This window comes from Varroa jacobsoni, unplaced genomic scaffold (genome assembly GCF_002532875.2).
Source record: "Varroa jacobsoni isolate VJ856 unplaced genomic scaffold, vjacob_1.0 scaffold_1101, whole genome shotgun sequence".
Taxonomy (NCBI): Eukaryota; Metazoa; Arthropoda; class Arachnida; order Mesostigmata; family Varroidae; genus Varroa; species Varroa jacobsoni.
The window spans coordinates 257,141-278,041 of record NW_019214003.1 but is presented as its reverse complement, the minus strand read 5'-3'; the positions used below and the strand labels follow the sequence as shown (position 1 = coordinate 278,041).

The following is a 20,901-nucleotide window of genomic DNA, read 5'->3' as shown; positions in this document are numbered from 1 at the left end:
TACGATCCATCAACGAAATGGGGAACATCTTTCACTGGCATCGTTTTTTCTTCCTTACTGCTAGCCTTAACTAATCATGTGTTCGCTCTTCTGGAAAGTTGACGATATCTTGTTAAAGGCAGATCCGTGCCTATATTCCATGAAGCGGGAATAGGCGGCCTGTAAGGTTCGGCTGGCCTAATGCTTTGGACGCAAATGCAAAGTCGTATATAAATAGATGCAGCTTCGGTATCGACTACAGATGAACGACTCATTTCTTTCATGTCTTCCGGCTAGATCGACAATTTTCACAAAAGCCAACTTGGTGAAAGCGTACCCCGGCTATTCTGGCTGAGTGTCATGAAAACGCTTGCGAGGCTTTAGCGCACACTCATTGGGAACGATTTTAGGGTAACTCGTCAAACATATGATTCAAAGACTTGACGAGTTCAAAGTTGAAGTGCAGATATGTAATGTCAGTCCTAAAAAGCCCTTAGCAGCTGCTACAAATACTGGTGGAACTTCTTAGCCAGTGTCTCACCAAGCCATTTCTCAACCGTCTCCTCAGAAAACTTTAAAACAAACTTATTAACTATCCCCTAACTATAAAAACGAATCGACATTTTTGTGATAGGCATCACTCAAACAGGCTTACTAATTTGCAGCACTCGATTTAGACCTCAACTCGTAATTGTTGAAAATATAACACAAAACATTTGAAGACCGAGCATTTCCAATATTTATCATTGGTTAAATAACGCTGCGTGTTTGTCTACGCAACAAATACAACGCTCAACGATAATTCATTTCTTTGGTGACGTATGTTATTTACGTTTGTAGGATTACGTAGTTCAGTGGTAAGTAAGAACTTCGACTTCAGTCGGTGTATGGTATCAATGAAAGTTTGAACAATGATAGGACGATACGAAACTCTTCATGTGAAGGATACCTTATAAGGTACCTCTGCTTTGTTAATTCTGTTATTGTTTCCTGCCTGTTAATGTTAATGTTTCATTATCAGATTTTAGATGAATGCACTTATCGGCGCATTGCACCTTATTCATATGTCTATCGTGAAAAATATTAGTGGGAGTAATTAATCTCTATTTATTATTGAACGATTGTTTAGGAGCAAAGAACACATATAAACACAAAACAATTAACAGTCGCATCTATATATTATTGGAGGGTCCAGTGTTGTGATAGCTCACCGTTCATATGGCGCATATAGGCATCGACAGGTAGGCGTAAGCGTTGAATTTATCGCATCATATTATTGCAGCTTCATCAGGGACTTGTGATACGGACCGTTGTCAACAGAGGGGAAAAGTCAATCCTGGCACGTGAAGTCATCTACCTTTGATGAAACAACATGCGGATGAAGTACCTGCATTAAGAGCTGATGTTCTAAAATTCGTTCCAGCATGTTTTTTGATATGATCTACTTGCCACTTTTGTATATATAGTTTGTGAAGTCCTTTCAAAAAAAAAGCTAGGAATCTTTTGCTGTTCCTGCATTCATCATTATGACTATACGTATGTATATGAAAATTGCCGCATGTATAAGATTTTAATTGGGTTCACCAATCGTCACAGCAACAGCGGCAACAAGATTTCGTCTTCCGCCTACGCCTACGCCTTAGGACAAGCATATCATTGATCGATGGAGGCCAACATCGTTCTCCTGGATTTTAATAGGTAACAGCAGCACGTATCGATTTAGATCGACGCCCGTGCACGCTACTGCCGATGCGACAGGCATGAACTTTCAGGGAACTACAACAACGATAACTAAACAGAGCAGGCTTATCCTACCTATAATGCATGCCACGTGCGCGACGGCTGTCGGCTAGCTGATATAACCAAAGATCTGGATGTAACAGTTAGTATACAATGGGCTTAAACCCTTTTATTTGAGTATGTACACATAATGCCACTATGCAGGCTACACGACACATGACACCCATCATCGCCCTTAAGCCAATCTATTAGACGACTAGCTCCCAGAAGAAGAGGAAATGTCGCCACGCTTAGATCCGAACCCAATCCCCCATCAGTACCGCGACTGTCAACACCCAACGGAGAATTTACAACTAGGCCTAAACCACAGATTCTCCGCACCGTGAGGGAGCCTTTTCGAATACACACAGGTACGTATCGGCTAGATACAAGGACTCACACAATGTGCTTGTGGCACTTTTGTTGGGCAGCTAGATGGCAAATTTAGCTTTCCGTTCACTTAAATTCTAGAACGCAACTTCGTATGTTTAGGGCAAAGCTCTGCTGTTAAGCTAGTATTTGTGGGCTCACCATGGAGCCTATAGTGCAGAAGAGGTCGCCCCTCAAAGCTAAATTCACTGACAGGGATAGACGATGCGCGAACGTTAAGTTTGCAAGGCGGGCGGGGAGGTAACAACTTTCCCCACCTAAGAAATAGCTTGACGGCGCGGTGGGGAATTCAACCGAGATGACCCCGGCCCGATGACCCGGTAGCCCTGGCCACTCCCTGCAAGCAGTCTGTAGTACCATAAATTGAACATCCATGCTATTGGAGTGACGTATAAGAGAGAAATTTAAAATTAGCGCGTAGTCCTGTTGGCGGAATAAAGTTCACTGGTCGGAACCCAGTCTCACATTTGCTAGACCACGCTAAGTAGAGATCGTTCTTCTTTGATCCGATCTTGGGTAAACAACATTATTCGAATCCTCTGAAAAAAAGCTATTGTTTGTGCAGGTTGGACAAGACTGAAATCATTGCATTAAGTGAATTTAAAAACTTACATTGCTCGGTACATTGGTCAAAATAGAATCTGTTTAATTACGGAACTTAGTTATGTTTCGTTCTGATGGGCTGTGTTGGCATAGATCTCCCATTCGTCAGACGGATAGGTATTGTTTAGAGTCTCACCATCGATGTACCATTACTACACATACATTGATGGATCATGGCCAACGTCGTATTGGCTCGTTTAACGGTGAGTCCACACGTGCGAGTATCAGTTTTTACAGATGAGCACTTACATTCCTGCGACGATCATTTGAACGTTGCACGTCTGCATTGATTGATAATTCAGAGATTAGCCAAATTACTACTAGCGGTAAATACATAAAAGGACGATGAAGATTTCGGAGAGAATTATCCAGGAATTTTGGAAAGTATTGATTCCCACGCGTGTATACGTGTGTGTGTGCTCATTTGAAAGCTGGTTACAGATAGAAAATCGTTAACGTTATGCGTCGAAAATAAGTTCTCCAAAAGCTAGCGAGATAAGTGACTGATATTGATTAGTAATGAAGTTTACAGATATACTGAACCGTTAGTCAAAAATGTATGTATGGGTGTGCTCGTTGACGTACAGCTCGTGGCGTGCATTGATGATCGTCAGTTACATGCTGCATGATGTCGTAGATCTGTGCTTCGTGATACCTTAGCAGCGTGCAGGCTAGAAAACGTATAGATTGTATATTATTGGTAATGATTACTTTTTAGGCGCTATGTACACGCGGGGGATGTAGTGAAGATGGTACTGCAGCTCAGATAACAATTAATTTACGGTTCAGAAAAAAAGGTGGCTTACCTTTAAAATAGAAACAAAAGTTAGACTTTTTAATGCAGTCTTGGCTCTATCCTATGACCCTGGCTCGTAACCAGCTAAAAACACGGAGAACGTGACAAGAAGCTGCTAGCCCCCGCTCCGCTCGATTGGATCTGTCAAACCAACAGCTGATTTGGCCGTTAGCCGTTAGTAGGATTTGCATTGCATGACATCTACCTCTTGATCCGACTTATAGGAATGGAATTAATGGCCGCTAGTGACTGTTGACCCTTTGGTTTTGAAGTCTTCGAGCCCCATATTGTTTAATACTGTTCGTAAACGTTGGTGAGCAAAGGTACTATTTCCGTTAGTTCTGGCTTACCAACTAGGCTGGTCGTCTCTCCCTCTTCTGTTCTGCCGGTACGATCTCGCGTGCTTCTTACAGATCCTTGATGTATATATATGTGTATATATATATATACACATATATATATGTGTTCACTGATAAGCCGTTATTCCAGGATTATATAAAATACTTACATTCATCTTTACCACAAAACATCCACGGACCTCGAATTGGCAACTCATTAAATGTATCTCACGCGAATCACCAGATTTACCCATGCGCTTCAATAAAAAAAAAACTCATCGCATCGAAAATCAGGTTACAGAAGGTTAACAAGACGTCCAGTATCGTAACTTTGTAAACTTACTATAGTTTTAGCGCAATTTCGGCCCCGCTGAAACCATGCTTACTCTCTCTAATCGTATTGAACGTTAACGATTATGGTTTAAGTTTTGGTGATAGAAAATCTACTTGAATCTTCCTAAGTTAACTTTAGACATTACAGAATAGGTTAAGTATAATAGGCCCAAAAATAGACATAAAAAATTAGTAGGTCATTGTGACCAAGTGTTAGCGACCATTAATAGATACCATTCAAATAGCATAAACGTCAGTTCAGTAGGCGACGGTCGAGAAAATTGGTAAACAATTGCCCTGTTAGATTATCTAATAGACGGGCAGACGTTCGTTCGGGCAGAAGAAGGAGAATTTTCGATGGAGAATATACTGAACATCTGTTAATTTCGATACGGTATCTGGCCAAGTACATCTGATCTATATTACAAACATAAACACATACATAATTATCTGTAAAAACTGTCGAGCTAAACTAGTTACTATTCATTTAGTCTGGTTTATAAGAAAATAATAAATTAAAGCTGTTCGAGCAATTTATCGGTGTCTCGGTTTTTGGCCAGTTTTAGATAGCCTAGAATGTAGCTACTTTTTTTGCCGTAGAAGGATGTCGTTAGGGCATTTGCCGTATCGTAACTATCTGATTACCATCCCTGTTTTCATCCCTGCATAATACTACCATAGTAGTGAAAACGTTCGATGAAAATCTAAGGTGGAGCGTTTCCTTGAGAAAAGGTTATCGAACGCTCTAAATAGGACGTCAAGTGAATGATAGCAGGAACGTCTGTAGTCATGCTTCACTTCATGGCGTGCATGAATAAACAACTGATTTTTTCGGTCAGATCCTCCTCCTGGTAGCGCTTCGTATTGAAGTTCTATTGTTTAAGATATTACCATATGTTTAATGGCTGAGAAAGCTCGAGTGGAAGGCGGATTCCTTATTCATTATTAACGACTATGCAAAGCGGACCACTGTCGATGCCTTATTCATAGATCGCGTGTAGAATACCGAGGACCTTGAAAGAGCCTTCAACAATTAACCTAGCTTATAGTTCCACGTCTATGATAAGGCACAAAATATATTTTCGACTTATATACTTTAGTTCGTGTCGTCTAATTCTATTGCAAAAACTGTATCACATTCAATCTAAAAAATAACATTCGCATAAAGTATATTTCATAGAAAAATAAGCCTGTCAAAATATTTACACTTTATACATGGAGGAACCTAATCCTTAGTGGTAGTAGTGGTAGAAGTACCGTATAAAATCGCGGAAAAACTGAATTTTTCATCTATAGAATATAAATGTAACCGGTTTATCGTGTTTTCCTCCATATCTCCAACGTTTGGCAGGTATGGCAAAAGAGAATCTTGTTCTGTAAGGTGTCAATTTGGTAACAGAGTTAATTGCTGTTAAACAAAGAAGAGCATGCGAAGTGGCAAAAAGCCATTATTTCTACATGAAGAGTGTTCGCATGTTACGAATGAACGGGACGTCCCTTGATCGGTCTTCTATCGGCCCTGCCATTATCTACTTTTACTGCTTCGTATATGTTTCAGTCTGCTGTACCTAAACAATCGCGGCTATCGGGTTTCGCTGCTATTTCGCCAACTTATACGGTAACCAATCCGCGCATCTAAATACCTACACCTGCGAATCTTCTCCGTTTGCTTCATTGTCTACTTTTTCCTCGTTGCAGGCACGCCTCCGTTGTTTTCTTTCCTAATCATGAAATGATTTTTAGCTTTTTTAGCAAACTGTTTGCTTGGGTTGGGGTCATTCTCCGTGCGGACCTTGTCACCCACTCAGCCCAGTTATGGAAAAGTTTTACTCAGTAGATGCGAATTAACGCCACCTTAAAGTGAACGAGTTAGCAGAAGCCTTGGCGGCCTGAAAACTCTTGCCACGTCTACCCCGCACGCGAGCACAAATGAGCAGGTACATAAGCGGGTGCATACGCGGTAAGCAACCTTCTGTGTCTGCATTGATGTAACTCTTTATGGTGTCAACGTGAATCCGAGTGGGCGGTTGAAAGTTTAGCAATCAATTGCGTGTGGCTGCTCTTGGCAATGTTGGTGGAAGTCGCACTTTGGCGCTTTAGTCGGACCACTTCAATGTGTGAAGGCTTCTACGAACAGAGACGACACTGCAGTTAAAAAGTACCACAACAGTGATGGGAGAAAATCTGTGGATGAATGTTGAAACAACATCTAGATTTTCTAGTATCCCTGTGTCCCCTTTTCCTGTTGCCCTCACGCGTTATACGATCGAACCGTCTTTGAAGCGGGAAGCAGACGGTTAATCAGATACCGAAATAGACAGACTTGAATATTGCCCCCACGAGCACGCGCTCATTGCCGTGCAGTTGTCGCTGTGTCAAGGCTAGCGACCGTGACTTCGATGGTAATTGTCGAGATCATGATGGCTGAGGCTCACCATGCCGAACGGCAGCAGGCTGCCGTCTGCTCGTTCCGGGTAACGTTAATATTAGCTGTTTATGGGTGGATGTCTCTCATTCCCGGTGGCCAGGCTCTCTAAAAGCTTTCTGGCGCCTTGTTCGCCCAGAGGCTGCTGGTTGAACTGGACAGAAAGTCGACTGGCGTGCTGCTCCCGCACGTGCAGGCCTCGTCCTCTCTCCCAGCACGAGGCGCATGCGCGCACCTTCCAGCTGATCGGCGGAGGGTCGCGGCGGTGGTTGGTCCCTGCTGTCTGCCTGACGACTTTGATCGTGTATGGCCGGCTCGGTGCTGCTGGTCCGTCTAACAGGCTAAAGCTCTACCATCAGTAGCAGCAGCGACAGCGCTTACCACCAAAGAGAGACAGATAATTGTTCGCCTGTTTGCCTACCTTACCTAACTCCGCTATCCGTGTGATGTTGACAATTCACTGATCAATCTGCCGATTGTTCATCCGGCCGTTCGTCGTTCTACCGATAACTTCCAATACGCCTCTACTGTTCATTACAAGTACTACGGCGACTGATAGTGCTGTCACTACCGTTGTGATTTGTGGCCAAGCGGCCGTACTATTTGACTGTGTACGCACGTTGCTACGACTACTGCTACTCCGATTACTACCAGCATCGCACTCGGTTGCTGCGGCTGATTTCGGTCAACATCATCTGTGCTACCTTTGTGCTATCAGCCGTCGAGAGATGCTCGCCTGATCTGGTCCAATTGCCTCCCACTCGCATAGAGAAGGAGAGACACACAGCTGATGGTCCTCGCTCCGGAGCAGGCACAGTTGGGACTTGGCGGGTACGAGAAGGCCACTTACCACGACCACCTCAACAGCCACAAATACGGCAACCAGATTTGTTACGTGGTGCCATCGAGCGCATCAGCTCTGCTGCGACGGCAACGACGACGCCAGGGGCAGAACAGATTACAGGTCTATCCCTGATAAAGGGCAATGCTATTTGTATTCGATGAGCAACGAGCTGTTGCGTTTCGACAGCCACAGGCAAAGAGAGAAAATGAGTGAAAGAACAGAGGGCGCCAAACGGAAAAATAAAGCGAAAAAAAGACATAGAATTTGAATAGAGTGGGGTCCTGATTGCAATTCTATTGCTGTTATATTCGACTATTGCCACTCGTAGTACAACTAAAACTACTTCATTCAATTCGGATAGAATTGCAGACAAAGGCGCCGACGACAACCTTGACGTGACGGCGTGACTGTGTTGCTCTAAGAAGTCTCTATCTATAAGGAGACTGATAAGTAAATATATATATTTATGTATATATATATCTATATATATATGTACATATATATAAATACGTATACCTATACGAACTTACGGTTGTTATTTGACAAGTACTCCAATAAAAGTGTTAGCAACTTCAAGTATTTCTACACAGTTAACTGCTGTAATTCTGCGCCGAGGGAACTCAGAAAAAATAACCAAACCGTATATATGAGATCCAATCGTCAGATAGCGAATCGATCGAATCATTCAGTATGGCAAAGTGGTAAATAACCAAGTTACCGTCAATTTTTCTAGTTTTCATTAAGTTGATAGTTGTTAGTGTTAGTCGTCGTGTGTCATTGATGCTGCAGCCGTCTGGTGGAAGTTAATAGGAAACAGCTGACGTCCTGACCCGGACGCTTGCACGGTTACGGCAACGAAACGAACGAATCACTATCGGCATTATCATAACGGCGATGGTACAACAACGGTGGCAGATGGAGAACAACAACTAAAAGTTTTGAACAGAACGAGAAGGCAGACTAAATGGTCGGTAGAAGAGGGTCGTCAGATCGAAATCGTTCTTAAATACTAGATTTACTATTACGCCAGCAATGATGACGAACCATTTTGTTTATCGATAGCGGAAGTTGCAGGTCAACAACTTAATCAGTAGTTGACCTAATCGTTATTTTTTGTGATCCGATGGCTTTCGTTTCACAAACGTTATACACGGTAAAGCAGTAGGAAGAGAGACGCTTATCCAAAAAGCTTAGTCTCAGAATCTATAGGACATGCTATAAGAGAGAATACTGTTATTCTGACGTAATTCTAAAAACAACGGTGTGCTTAGCAAGAACAAAGGAATGTGCCTAAATTAATCGTATTTAAGGCTGTCTCCTATATTTCCTTCGGTGAAAGAAAAACTACGTTTAGTGCATTTTCTGCACTTCTTATGCATCCCATGGTCATCGTCCAGTTATCTGCCTAGGGTTTGCGCATCCAACGTCGACTTTAGGAACAACAACAACAACATCGTAAGGCTCTGATCATTGTTGATTGGTAGTGTCAACCTAGAACGCTACCAACAAAGTTTTTTCTGAACTTGACGCGCTGGATGGATCTTGCCAAAACGGGAAAAATATCTCAACGGCCACGGCCGCATTCTAATGCAACGGAATAGAAAGTGAATCTTGAAGGTTAGTGGCAGTTCGAAATGTTAACGATCGCATGATGGGCTGAAAGATTTGGGCGATCTTGTAGTGCTCTCGTGAGGACAGAAGCGAGCACTGGAGTCATGATTTCCCAATCGAAATTTTCGAAGACCATCTTCCCTCGTCCGATTGACTCTCGCGAGTCATAGAGCAATACATAAGGGATCATTTTTAACGGACCTTTCTCAACATTCAACAGTCCAGCTGTTCGGCTGTAAGAAATCAGCCGTACAGCAGTTGCGCGGTTGTGAGGCCATCGGACATTACAATTACCCCACCCCGTGCAGCAACAGTGACCTCCGTTCACGATGCGGGTCGAAGCTCAGTGGATTCAACAGTACGGCACCACCGGTAAGTTGATTAAACAGAAATGACTAATAAGAAAATAGTTGGGATGGTGGTCTGTAGGGCAGAAACATCAAGATACTGGCAAAGTCCAATGCATGTTCTCTATCCACGGGACTGTGCGATAGCAGGAAAATTAATCAGCTTATCAATTGAATTCGACGGGAGATAGCTCAAAAGTTAACTTGAATAAGCTGTTCTTGCTTTTTCTGTTCTTCGTCTTCGTCATTAACTTCACTAAGAAATTTCGATCGTTGCCGTCTCTCAGTGCACTCCTCCAGCTGGACAAAATGCGCTACCTCTACTAGCCGTAGCATCGTATTGTAGAATACCTAGGCAGAAGGTAAGGTGTACTATTAGTACGCCAGCAGACGGTAACGTACACTATGTATGGTGGCGACGCGGCCGTCTGTTTGCTCGTGTTGTCCTGAGTTTGTTAGCGCGCACTCGTTCGTCCATTTTTCCACAGTGCCAGGCGAAATGGCCTGTTCTGATCCTTCGTTCTGCCGTTGTTTCCTTACCTGTAGATACAATGTTTGCGCTACTGCACTTGAAGGAAGCACGCGTCAGTTTCGGCTGTGGCCAGCGGTATCAGCCATCGTCTCTACTGCCTCCTTTGTTGCTTGCAACGTATTATGACGGCGATGATGGTCTTGATGCTGATGTTGGTTATGACGGCGACGACAAGGGTGATGATAATGACGATGGCCTTCATCGATGACGTCGACAAGGTTTCACAAGTGCCGGCACTTTTCAAGCGCGATAGTACCTTCTCGTTGCTGCTGCTGCTGCGGTTGTTGTTTGGCGACCCCGCGCGGCCAATGACTGTTACAATTAGAATAACAGTTGGTCATACTAATGCTGTTTCTGCTACTGTCGACAACCAAGAATAAACGAAAAATCATCTGTAGCGCTATACAGGGTTATGACTATCAATCAGCCAGCAACCCATTGTAACCCAATGGGTCAATGCTGCATTATGGCTAGGAAAGTAGCTTTGCTTTGAAAGTTAAAATTGTGTCCATTTTTTTTTTATCTAGTCGCTAATTCTGCATCCGAACGCTATCGTCACCAATAGATCTTGATCACACGTTTACACCGATAAAAATCGTTTGATACCATATACACATATGATAGAGTAGCAGTATGATTTGTATGTAATACTGTATAGTATGGTGATCGCTATTATATGTATATAGCACGCGATTGAATTAGTCCTAAAGTAAATTGCTAAGGCTGTGCCGGCATCAGACGAAAGCTCGCTTGTCTTGCCATCAGAGGGTAAGCACTGTATAAGTACTAGTGTCCTCCAACAACACGCATTGGTGTCTAAAATCCAATTTACACTCGAGTAAGATCAGGCGAGCTGGCATGGTTGGAAGGCTTTTAAAGCTACAATATTCGTCATCGGTATCGATAAACGTATGTACCCGTAGCGTACGCCTGCTATGACCCGAATCGACACGAGTTAACGAGAGCCCAACGGAGCAGATCAGTACTCCAAAAAAAGTTGCATGAAAACCATAGAAGCAAACCTATTTCTCGTAAACGAATTCTATTGGCCAACCACACACACGATGAAGGTGGTCAGCAGTCTGCAGCTTGTTTCTACAAGTGAATCCTAAATCGGATCCTCTCTCGTTTGCGTCATATTTGTCGTGCTTTTTTTTTTTATAATATACTTACAGCTGAGGAGCGGGTTATTGTTGGCTAATTAGTGACTGCGCTGAACCATGACCTTTGCCCCCTATCTGCAATGTATACTATTCTATTAGTGCCGATCACTGGTGATACTGCTGTTTTTTTCCCTAATTTATTCATTTTGTTAGCTAGTGTTGACGGCACCACGGGATGGCGACGTACGCAGTGATGGGAAAATCTCGTCGCGATATTTTAACTACGTGTCTTCGAATCGTAATTAAAACCGCTAATAGAATAACAACAGACCTACGGCAACAAAATTCGACTGCGTGCAGTGACTTGCGTCATATTGAAGGCTGGAGGTCGCTGTCTTTCAACGTGATGCGAGCATGCTCTCTGCCATTCAAAGCCATCAACTGCTTCATATATTGAGAGCATCTGTAGAAGCCAGATTTCGCTAACTCCGCGATTAAGTCCGTATAACGGCAAATGTCCAGCGGCTGAAATTGCTGCGCTCAGTATTTTCATTCGTACGTAAACGTTTCAATGACTATAGCTACCCGTCGTGTAACGAAAGGTCCAAGTGTTATACGCTGAACTAATTAAGTCAGCAGCCGAAGTTAATCAATTAATGTAGCATATTTAGTTTTACCTGTGCCAAGCAATTTCGGCCTAATCATTATAGCAAAAGGGGAAATGTTTTGTGCTCAACAGACTCGCTCTAACGACTGTCGTTCAGTATTATTACGTATCCAAGTGTATTCGAGATTAATGTCGTCTGTAAACATAAATAACTTTACGTACATCATACAACAATCGACTCTCTCTCTCTCTCTCTCTATACACATGTAAAAATTGCACGAAGACCTGCATGAAGTATAATACTCACGTGCACCTCATATTATGGGAACAATTCTGGGGCATCCCTTCCAGTTAGTCTCTATGGCCGGCTGTTTTTCGTTTTTCGAAGAACCCCTGACTGGTTGTGAAAAGCAGAGTCGACGGCAGTTCGCTTTAGCGGCGCTGTCGGTAACGCCTCGTTCGTCGAACAGGGTCTTCGTTTTTAACACTTCCGCGTTCCTTGAGGTGCTCATATTGCTTGACTTCCCCCTTTACTCTGCTTACAGTTCAGCGTAGCTTAGCTATCCAGCTGCGCGGAGCGTATTCCATTGACATTTAGTCGGTAGTCAACGACAGAGCTATAACGTGGTGATGCTGACATCCTATAGACGGTCGTTCAACAACAGCCACGGGACAGCTGGCAACTGCGCAGGCACCGTCATTCCCGTCAGTGGTGCAGGCAGCAGGAGCCGAAGCGCAAGCGAAGCTAAATCAGCGACGGAGACACACGCCAGGACAAAGCGAAGCCCTCGAACCTCGCTTCACCCCACCTTCACTCCGCTGCCGCCACTAGCCGCCGCCACGCGTTGCCAGCCCGACCGCCCGCGGACCTCACCGCAAGCTAGCGAGTACCGCAAAAGCTGCTACTAGAGGGCGGCGCGATCGTGCTACGCGCGCGGTTAATCGCAGCCAAAGTCACCGCCAACGTGGCTCACGTGCAAGCGATACGTATGGCGGAGCGTGAATTAGTCGGGAAGCTGCAAGTCTAAATTGTATATACCGTAGCACATACGATACGGCACCACGCTAGACAGCAAGTATTATATTTCATTATTAATAACAAAATAGAGTTTCAAAGACTCTTAGAGAATTGGAGCTAGCTAAGGCGTGGCGGCAGCTTTATCGTCGGCACGCTCCTCGCTTGCGACACTCGTGATCATTCATAAAATAAGTGTACTCCAATGTCCTTTCGCCGCTAAACTTTGAAATCATTCTGGTGGTATGTAGTGCCATTTTAGATTGAAATACCCGTGACCAGAGCATGTTTGCAGACATACGTGCATGTGCAAATTATTTTGCCCAACACTCGGCGTTTCCTGCTTCTCTGTATAAACAGCTATACCTAGGTAAACCTGCCTCTGTAGACGAAAGCCGCTGCGTACGGCTGGCATCTTCTGATGCGACCGTCGGGACAAACGGCGTCTTACGCCTGAGCAGTTGCAATGGTTCGCTATAATACCTTCTTGACAGGCTCTAGGTATTCACCGTCAAGCAATATTTGAGCTAAATAAATTGGATAGGAGAAACTGTGCGGAAGCTAACGCTACTACCCTGTCGCTCTGACTGTTGATCATGATTTAATGTTAGCAGCGTTCAATACCTGGCATTTAAGTCTGCCACAAGCGCCACCATTAAGCGTTACCTGTCTAACTAACTGTTAGATCTCAGATGATTCTCTTTTTTCTGGCGTTAACCTCTTTGTTCTGTTCATCTTCGCCCCAGATTCATTTCTGATCAGACTATATGCAGATCAGCTAGTCCGACGTACCGAATGCTAATAAGTGTGCTTCGTTACGTTAGGGGTTTCCTATTAATTACCAGCCACCGATTTCTAACTATTACATTGACAGAGTGACACGGCGCGTGATCAACGCAAAGATAACGCTACATTTCGGCTCGTCATCGTATCTCCCGTACATACTTTACGAAATGTTGTGCTAAATTAAGTAAGTAAACATAAACTGTTGTAAATTACCGGTAGTAATATAACATTACAAGCAATAAAATCTAGTTTGCCATGAAGTAACAGGCAGCATAAACCGAGGCGTAAAAATGGCGATTTTACTGGTGAAAATGTTTTAATTTTCTTATGTTATATGCACATGTATCTCATGCCGCATAAGAATCACCAGGGGAACGTGCAAAGCAGAGGGGGAAACGCGGCGTCGATTGTGTGTCGCATGGACTCCTTCGAACTATCGAACGGGGGGTAATCATTATAGCATCGATATTAACATTGAGCAAGTGAACCTAATCTTCAACACTAACAGCGCTATACAGCCATTCAAGCACAAAAAATTTCGCGAACCCCGCCGTACTCCCCAAACTACCCCTATAAACCATCAAAAGCTGCTGTTATTAAAGTTCGGCCTTCTATCGGTGTAAGTTCTTCTCTGCGGACCATGTGTGCTACGAAACTCCGCTTTTTCCATTGCTATTCCAAACCAATTCCGTTACTATTTTCTCGCAACGCTATGCACTTGCTGTCGATATCCCGTCACGACTTTCGTATTATACTATATTTTTTTTTGTCAACTTTTATTAGTTAATTCGCACGCCTAAATCCAGAGACCTGATTTTTGGCACATAGCGTCACACACACATATCTTTGTAGAATTGTAGACATACACATGGTTCTAACAAAAAGTAGCAGCGTTGAGAACTACTACGCTGTAGACAGATATATATATATACGTATACATGGTGAGTGTCTACCGACAGAGACATAACTAGCTGAATCTGATTGGCTTTACTTCTATCTGGTGTGCCATTTTAACGACTGTTCAATCTTTAAGCTTGCCTTTTGCAGGCTGATTTTTTTCATGACCACGTATACATAACTCTCAATTAGTATTTCTGAGACTATGATGGTAGAAAAGACGAAGTAAGGTCTTTTGGTCATAACGGACAAGGCTTCATAGCGAATTTTGAATCTTTCAAACAATCTCTTCCAAGTCAACGCTAGGTCACTTTTTGCCACTGAACTTATCGCCGATGTAAGTAAACAATATCGTTCAGGGCTCTGAAACGAATAGGACATCTGTGGTGTGTAAGACAAAATGAGCAATTGTGCACGGTTCGTAATTAATTGGCTATTCTGAGTAAATCGCCGGTATAACGTCTAGCCATGTTCCAATCGACACGAGCGATTGATAGCAAGCACGCCAATAAATAACTATAGATACACGGTAAACGGCGTCAAAAGCATCTTCACAATTCCTTCGTTGCCCTTCTATTTCAAATTTATACGCGCGAATGTACGCTATCATATTATACTCGTTGGATCGGCAATGTACCGTAGAAACAACAAGGCGTGCTTTCCCAACGCTGCTTATTAACTTATACGTAGACAGGAGCTATTTGAGGGTATCGACGTGCTCGCAAACGTGTCAGCCTGCGGGAAGTACTAGGACGGATCGAGCAGCATGTGATGCTTACGCACTATATGCCGTTGATAAAATCGTTAAATTTTATTACGACATATATAATTAAAGTAGTACGATCGTTAGTGGTGTGATAAATTAGTTAGTTGGAAAAAGCTCTACAAATATGCCATGAAAACACTGTGTATCAATACTGACGGATGGGATCGCTGCTGGCAAAAAGATATTTACCATTGGCCTTATTACCCGGATATCGTGTTTTGCGACCCTCTCGCATTATAGCGGTATCGAACTAATAATCATGCCCGTTCTAGAATACCATCTGGCATCGACGAGTCTGTGTCAGCACAAACAAAGGTCTTCGCAGGCCAAAACGCAGCTGCCCTGGCTATCGTGACATAGAACTTACTGAATCTCGATGACTCAATGAAACTAGACACGCATAATTCACATAATTTTTTTGCCCACTGCTGTAAACCCCACTTATTTTTTTCTAGTCCACCGTCTCTAGGTTTAACCATAGATATGTCCCAGACGAGTGACGTTTCTCGATCGTTCGGCCTTTAGCGCAACTGTAATACTTGTATTCTTCCACAATTTAATTTTCTGTAGTCGCCAACGCTGTGTGCTAGTGCTTTACGTAGTGATGCCATGTGCTATCGCGCACTCTGCAGAAGGTGGCTTCATTCTACCGAATTAGGTATTCCCTATTGCCCCACAAAGCACTGCCCCGCCCTACCATACGGCGGCGACCCTGCAACAGCAGAAGCTGTGCATACGCCATATGTTGTGCTGTGAAAAGGTAATCTTACAATAAACGTGAAAATATAGGTTAGCAGTCGTCATTCGTCATTACGATCTTCAAGTGCTTCGAGAAGGGGCCGTTTGCCCCGCAGACCGCCTTTCTCTAGACCGATTGACACTTTCTGGTTATTTCTAAGCACAGACTAGACCTGGCGGCACTAGCAGAGTTGATATTGTTGATGGTGTACTTGCGCTATGTTAGTTGTCATGCCTTTACCACTGGAGCTGTTGCCTTTGCTAAAGCTATTCGAAGTCTGGTTGACGCGGCTCTTGCTGTACGTAACCCATTCATTCGCTCACAGTTCTCACAGTGGCGCACTGCTTGCTACAGCGCGTTAGGTAAAAATCAGTTAGTCGGCAATACATCGGCTAGGTGCGCGCACTACCGATGGACGGTGCGTTGAAGTGAGCGACGAGGTGCGGAGACAAGTAAGCATCGTTCCGCTTACGTGTGTGTATGTGTGGCATATTGCTAGCTGTTCGTGTCTGTTACTGGTGAGCGTCAGCCACCGCATGAGCAAATAAATGGGCGAACAAGGTTAGCGCTGCACGATTCCGTGCATAGCTAGCGTGCGCGCACACGTTCTAGAGGCTTGCCTTGACAGCTACTTTACTATTGCCGTTGCCACTACTACCTGTCACAGAACTGATTGTCGCCGTGATGTCCACGTGTTGCTAACGGTAGCAACGGCAGTCATAACAGCGGTAGTTCCAGCCAAAGAATTAACATGAGAGCTGTGTACTTACAACGACAGTAGAACGGTCGCGTTCACTGCGAGAAGTGTCCGCCAGCTACGGCAACAGCGGCGGCCGCGACGACGACCGCAGCAGTGCGTAAACCAGCTGAGTAAGGTGGAGTGTCAAGGAGATGGTGCAGTGGGGACGAAGCGACAAAGCTTCTATCGGCCCGCCGTATCACTGTGTCCAGGATTTCAAGCGAAAGATCGCCCCCTTTTCTCCCTTCCCAGTCTCCCCATTTTCCATTCCTGTGGCACCGTAGTCGTCATTGTCACTACAAGCTGATACAGCTGCTGAATAAAGGGCTCTTGACGATGGTTTTGCTAAGGCTGTTGCTTCTGTAGCTGTATCTGGTAGTAATTCATTTTCTCCTCTATCTCCCATACCTCGTTGCTTGCCCGATTCCTTTCTAAATCTGGCTTTAAGCTATGTCAACGAACGAAACGACGAACTGCGACGTTCGTGTTCGACCCATCGGGTCGGGGCTGGGTGGCTGACGGCCATAGCTGCACACTAATATGTTGCCAATGCCGAACCATTCCCGAGGCTACCATTACAAACACATTTCCTTTTGTTTAGCTCTCGCTGGATTCGTTTGCTTGGGTCGGTCTCGCCGGAAAAGCACCGTAATAGCAATGTTTTTTCGCATAGCGCTAAACTTCCTTATACTTCAGGCCCGATTCTAGCGGTGACGGTCCTTAAACGAAACACAAGGTTGGGGCCCCTCTATATTATCGTGCTATTCCTTTGTATATTTGTACATTATGGCATTAGATGAGCCCAATAACGATACTTTTTTGCGTTATTTCTCTATTCTTTAAAATAATGATGAACAAACCAAGCTAGAAATTGCTGATAAATCCATTGTCACACCACTAGTCAAAAACTTTTTATTGCCATTTATCGAATATACATATATATATATATATATATATATATATATATATAGAAAGAGAGGTGGAAAAAGTAAGACATTTCTGCTTCTACCGTTTTCTTGTCGATATACGAGAGGGACAGTTATACATAAAATACGTTTTAAACTCAGCAGTGTCTCGTCGTTTGTTATTGTTTGTTCTCTGGTAAGCTCCGGAATCTGCGCAATAACGCGTCCAGAAAAAAACGTGCCGAAGTATCCTGACTCAATCCATATTTTTTCTCTTTTTATATTCAAGAAACTTACCCGACTACTACGACAACAGACGCGACTGCAGCTGCAGTCGCCATCTTTGTTAACTACTCTATTCTGTGGTTCAATCCGCGTGGTAACTGTAACTAACTATTCGCCTAACGTGTTAATTGGAAAAGGCAAGACCGGATCACAGATAAATCCACGTGAAGCAGCGACTGTTACGAGGATTACTATAGCTGGTCAGCGGCCGTCTTGAGTTTGTTGTGCTCGTTCGTTGACCTATAGAGTTCCTTGAGTTTCTCTGGCTGCCTGGAAACTTCCACGCAAGTAGAATAGTCGACGCCGATTTAACTATTTTTTAACCCCCTTTTTTTTCTCTTGCTTTGACAATCTTTGCCTGGGCATCTGATCCCTGGTTCGTTAGAATTCACGACATACCCTCAGCTAACAGCTTACGCCAATGCAGAAATTGCCTCCGTCGCCGTCGTTACCATCGACAGCATCGTCTGCTTGTATCAGACAAACCAAACGGTCAGGTCGAATGACAAAGCGAGTGAAGCCGTGAGACCAGACTGCGTCTGTAGCCAGATCGGGACTTACTTGATCGATCAATCGATCTTGAGTCCCGCGGTACACGTGGAATGATCTCATGACATACGATCAGTATTCATTCGCTAACGCGATACTCTTTTGCGAGATAGGCAGAAAAATTGCCGCGGTAACCTAGTCACAATTGTAATAATCATCAGCATATCTGGTCGGGTCACTTTCCGTTATCCCCACGTCTCTAGTAACGAGATATATATTTACGTACACTAGCGGCGAGCAAGGGAGGCGCAAAGGCCCCTAGCAACAAGAAAATGGCGGGCTTTTAATGGCGGACAGCGGTAGATTTTCTTGTTGATCACGATTCTGTTGCACTCGAAAACAACGTGTAGTATATGGGTGACCTTGTCCTTTGCCGCTTACTGCATCGATTATGACTCAATTACGTCATCGAAGCAGTGGCTTCGACTTTCGTTGTTATCAAAGCTGCTACGCCACCAAAACGTAAACACCGCGTTTTCTGAACAATCATCGTCCCATTCAAATGCACACAATCTCAAGGGGGAGGTAGGGACTGGACAGAGGTTAAAAAATGATCTGCTCCTATTGTTCGTCGACGCAAATTGTCCCTTTACAATGAAAATGAAGTAATTGTTGCTGATGATGACACTCGATTGTGATAAAACAACGAACAAGGGCCGTACCAGAAATGCTTGTCGACCAGGACCAGTCGAACCATTTGGTGGACCCGTCTGACTTTGAATAACCCTCTAACAAATGCCTAGTCATTTTTAGGGGGGTGGGGGGCAGTGCGATAAATTTGTTATATCTGTGCTGACTTCCATCAACGGACCTCGCATTGTTGGGCTAATAAGAAGGTACTCGTTCCCAGCGGACTCATAATCAGTCAAGGTCAATAGCAGATCAAAAAGGCAGCATAACGTTGTCTTCCTTAGAACAACTTGACGAAACACCGTGTGCAAGAGGCTATCCATAGGCAAATTCTAACCACCGCCTGTTAACGAACAGTTGTGAAAATTCCACATATACTAGTAAAACACACTGCAGACGCCTTCTCTATCCAGAATATCGCGTACCTTCAAGCGCCTCAGCGCTATGGCAAGCAAATATTATTTAGATCATCCCTCCTTTCGCCTCAGGGGGCAGGAACGTAAGACGTTCCCCTTTTACTCGACCGCCAAGCACGCACAACGCCCCCTACAGTGATTTCGACTGCGTGAGAAGGTCTGCGCCTCGGAAGGCTTCTTAGGTAGCCTTCCATACTAGTCCGAACAAACGAATTCCGAGCTACCTCCGTCCGCGACCCCTGCTTACTCGATAAGCCGCCTGCTTTTGTTGGTCCAGCTTAGTCTTTGAGGTCTAGCTTTTATTAGTGGTCCATGTTTATAATCGTGGGTGTTGCTATTCTTTTTCTGAACAACAGCAAGAAGCAGACGCAGCCGAGTGCTTCATTGTCTGTGCCTGCTACTCATTTGATGACAAGCGAACTGTTTCGCGCTTCTTTTGATTCTTCCCTCACATCGTCCGTCTCCTACGGCATCTTCGCTCTTTGTTCGTCTTCATTAGACCCAGCCACGTGTCAAGGCCGTCACCACAGCATCGTTCAACCGTCGCCGTCGGGGCTCAGTGACGGCAAACTAGTCAAAATGGCGAAGAAGAGCCCCCCGCCCGGTCCCGCTTTGCCTGATCGGCTGTCCATTGGTCGGTCGTCCGGGCCATTGCGAGCTTGTCAGGGTCACCATTTCGGCATCTCGCCATCGACAAAGCAAGCTAGGGCTGCAAAGCACAAGCTGAACGCAGCTTTGTTGCAATTTTCGCTGTACATCTGCACCGCCCCGCGTCTCATAGAAATATATACCAACTGCGATCGGAGCGTAGTGTGTCGGCGTTGTAGTAATTGTTGTGGCTGTTCCACGTTTGTTATAAATTCTGCCACACCGCTCTCTTCGACATGGCGTTGGTGTACGAAGGGCTCTTGGCGCGTCTCGAACCTTTCTCCACTCGTTTCGTAGCAGTGTTCATCGAAAACAAACCTGCGCCTTGAACCTCACGATAGGGAGAGAGTGAGGCACGGGCAGCGCGATGACCTACTTTCGGTTAAAGCCGCTGACAATCGGCGGAGAGCGATGCCGAGCGCCCGCCTGCCTGTTTCCTCTAGTCGAGTTAAGGCTACGAGACCGTAGGCCAGGGTCTGCATCTATCCTGCCACGGCTGCTGCTGGTCAGGATCGTGCAATCCTGAGACGAGAGGCCAGATAACACGTTGTACTAGGAAACATCCCAACAGATCAAGCGCGCAAAAGGCCTACAGAATAATAGATTTCCTGGTTTGCTTGCACGTTTTCTCGCTTCCTCTATCATTTGCCCGCTCACTCGTGCCAGGCCTACCCCCAGGAGGAGGAAACAGCAGTTAGGGTGGCGGCAGCAGGCTTCTACTACCAGTCAGTAGTTGCCGGCGTTGCTGACCTCACCCACGGCCTTCGGTTGAACAGCGTCCGAATGAAAGGAAGGGAGAACAGCTGAGGGAGCCTGCGAGCATAAACCGCATTTTCCGA

The 20,901-nt window shown here is 44.6% G+C and overlaps 1 protein-coding gene across 1 annotated transcript in view; it reads left to right on the top strand.

Annotated features, from left to right (window-relative positions):
- Positions 1-6,753: 6,753 nt before the first annotated feature.
- The window catches only part of LOC111266594 (ribosomal protein S6 kinase alpha-5), a 90,714-nt gene continuing 76,566 nt past the window's right edge, over positions 6,754-20,901 (top strand). Inside the window, exon 1 of the mRNA XM_022844193.2 lies at positions 6,754-9,470. Coding sequence (XP_022699928.1) covers positions 9,428-9,470 — 43 coding nt within the window. The 5' untranslated portion in view covers positions 6,754-9,427. The remainder of the gene's footprint in view (positions 9,471-20,901) is intronic.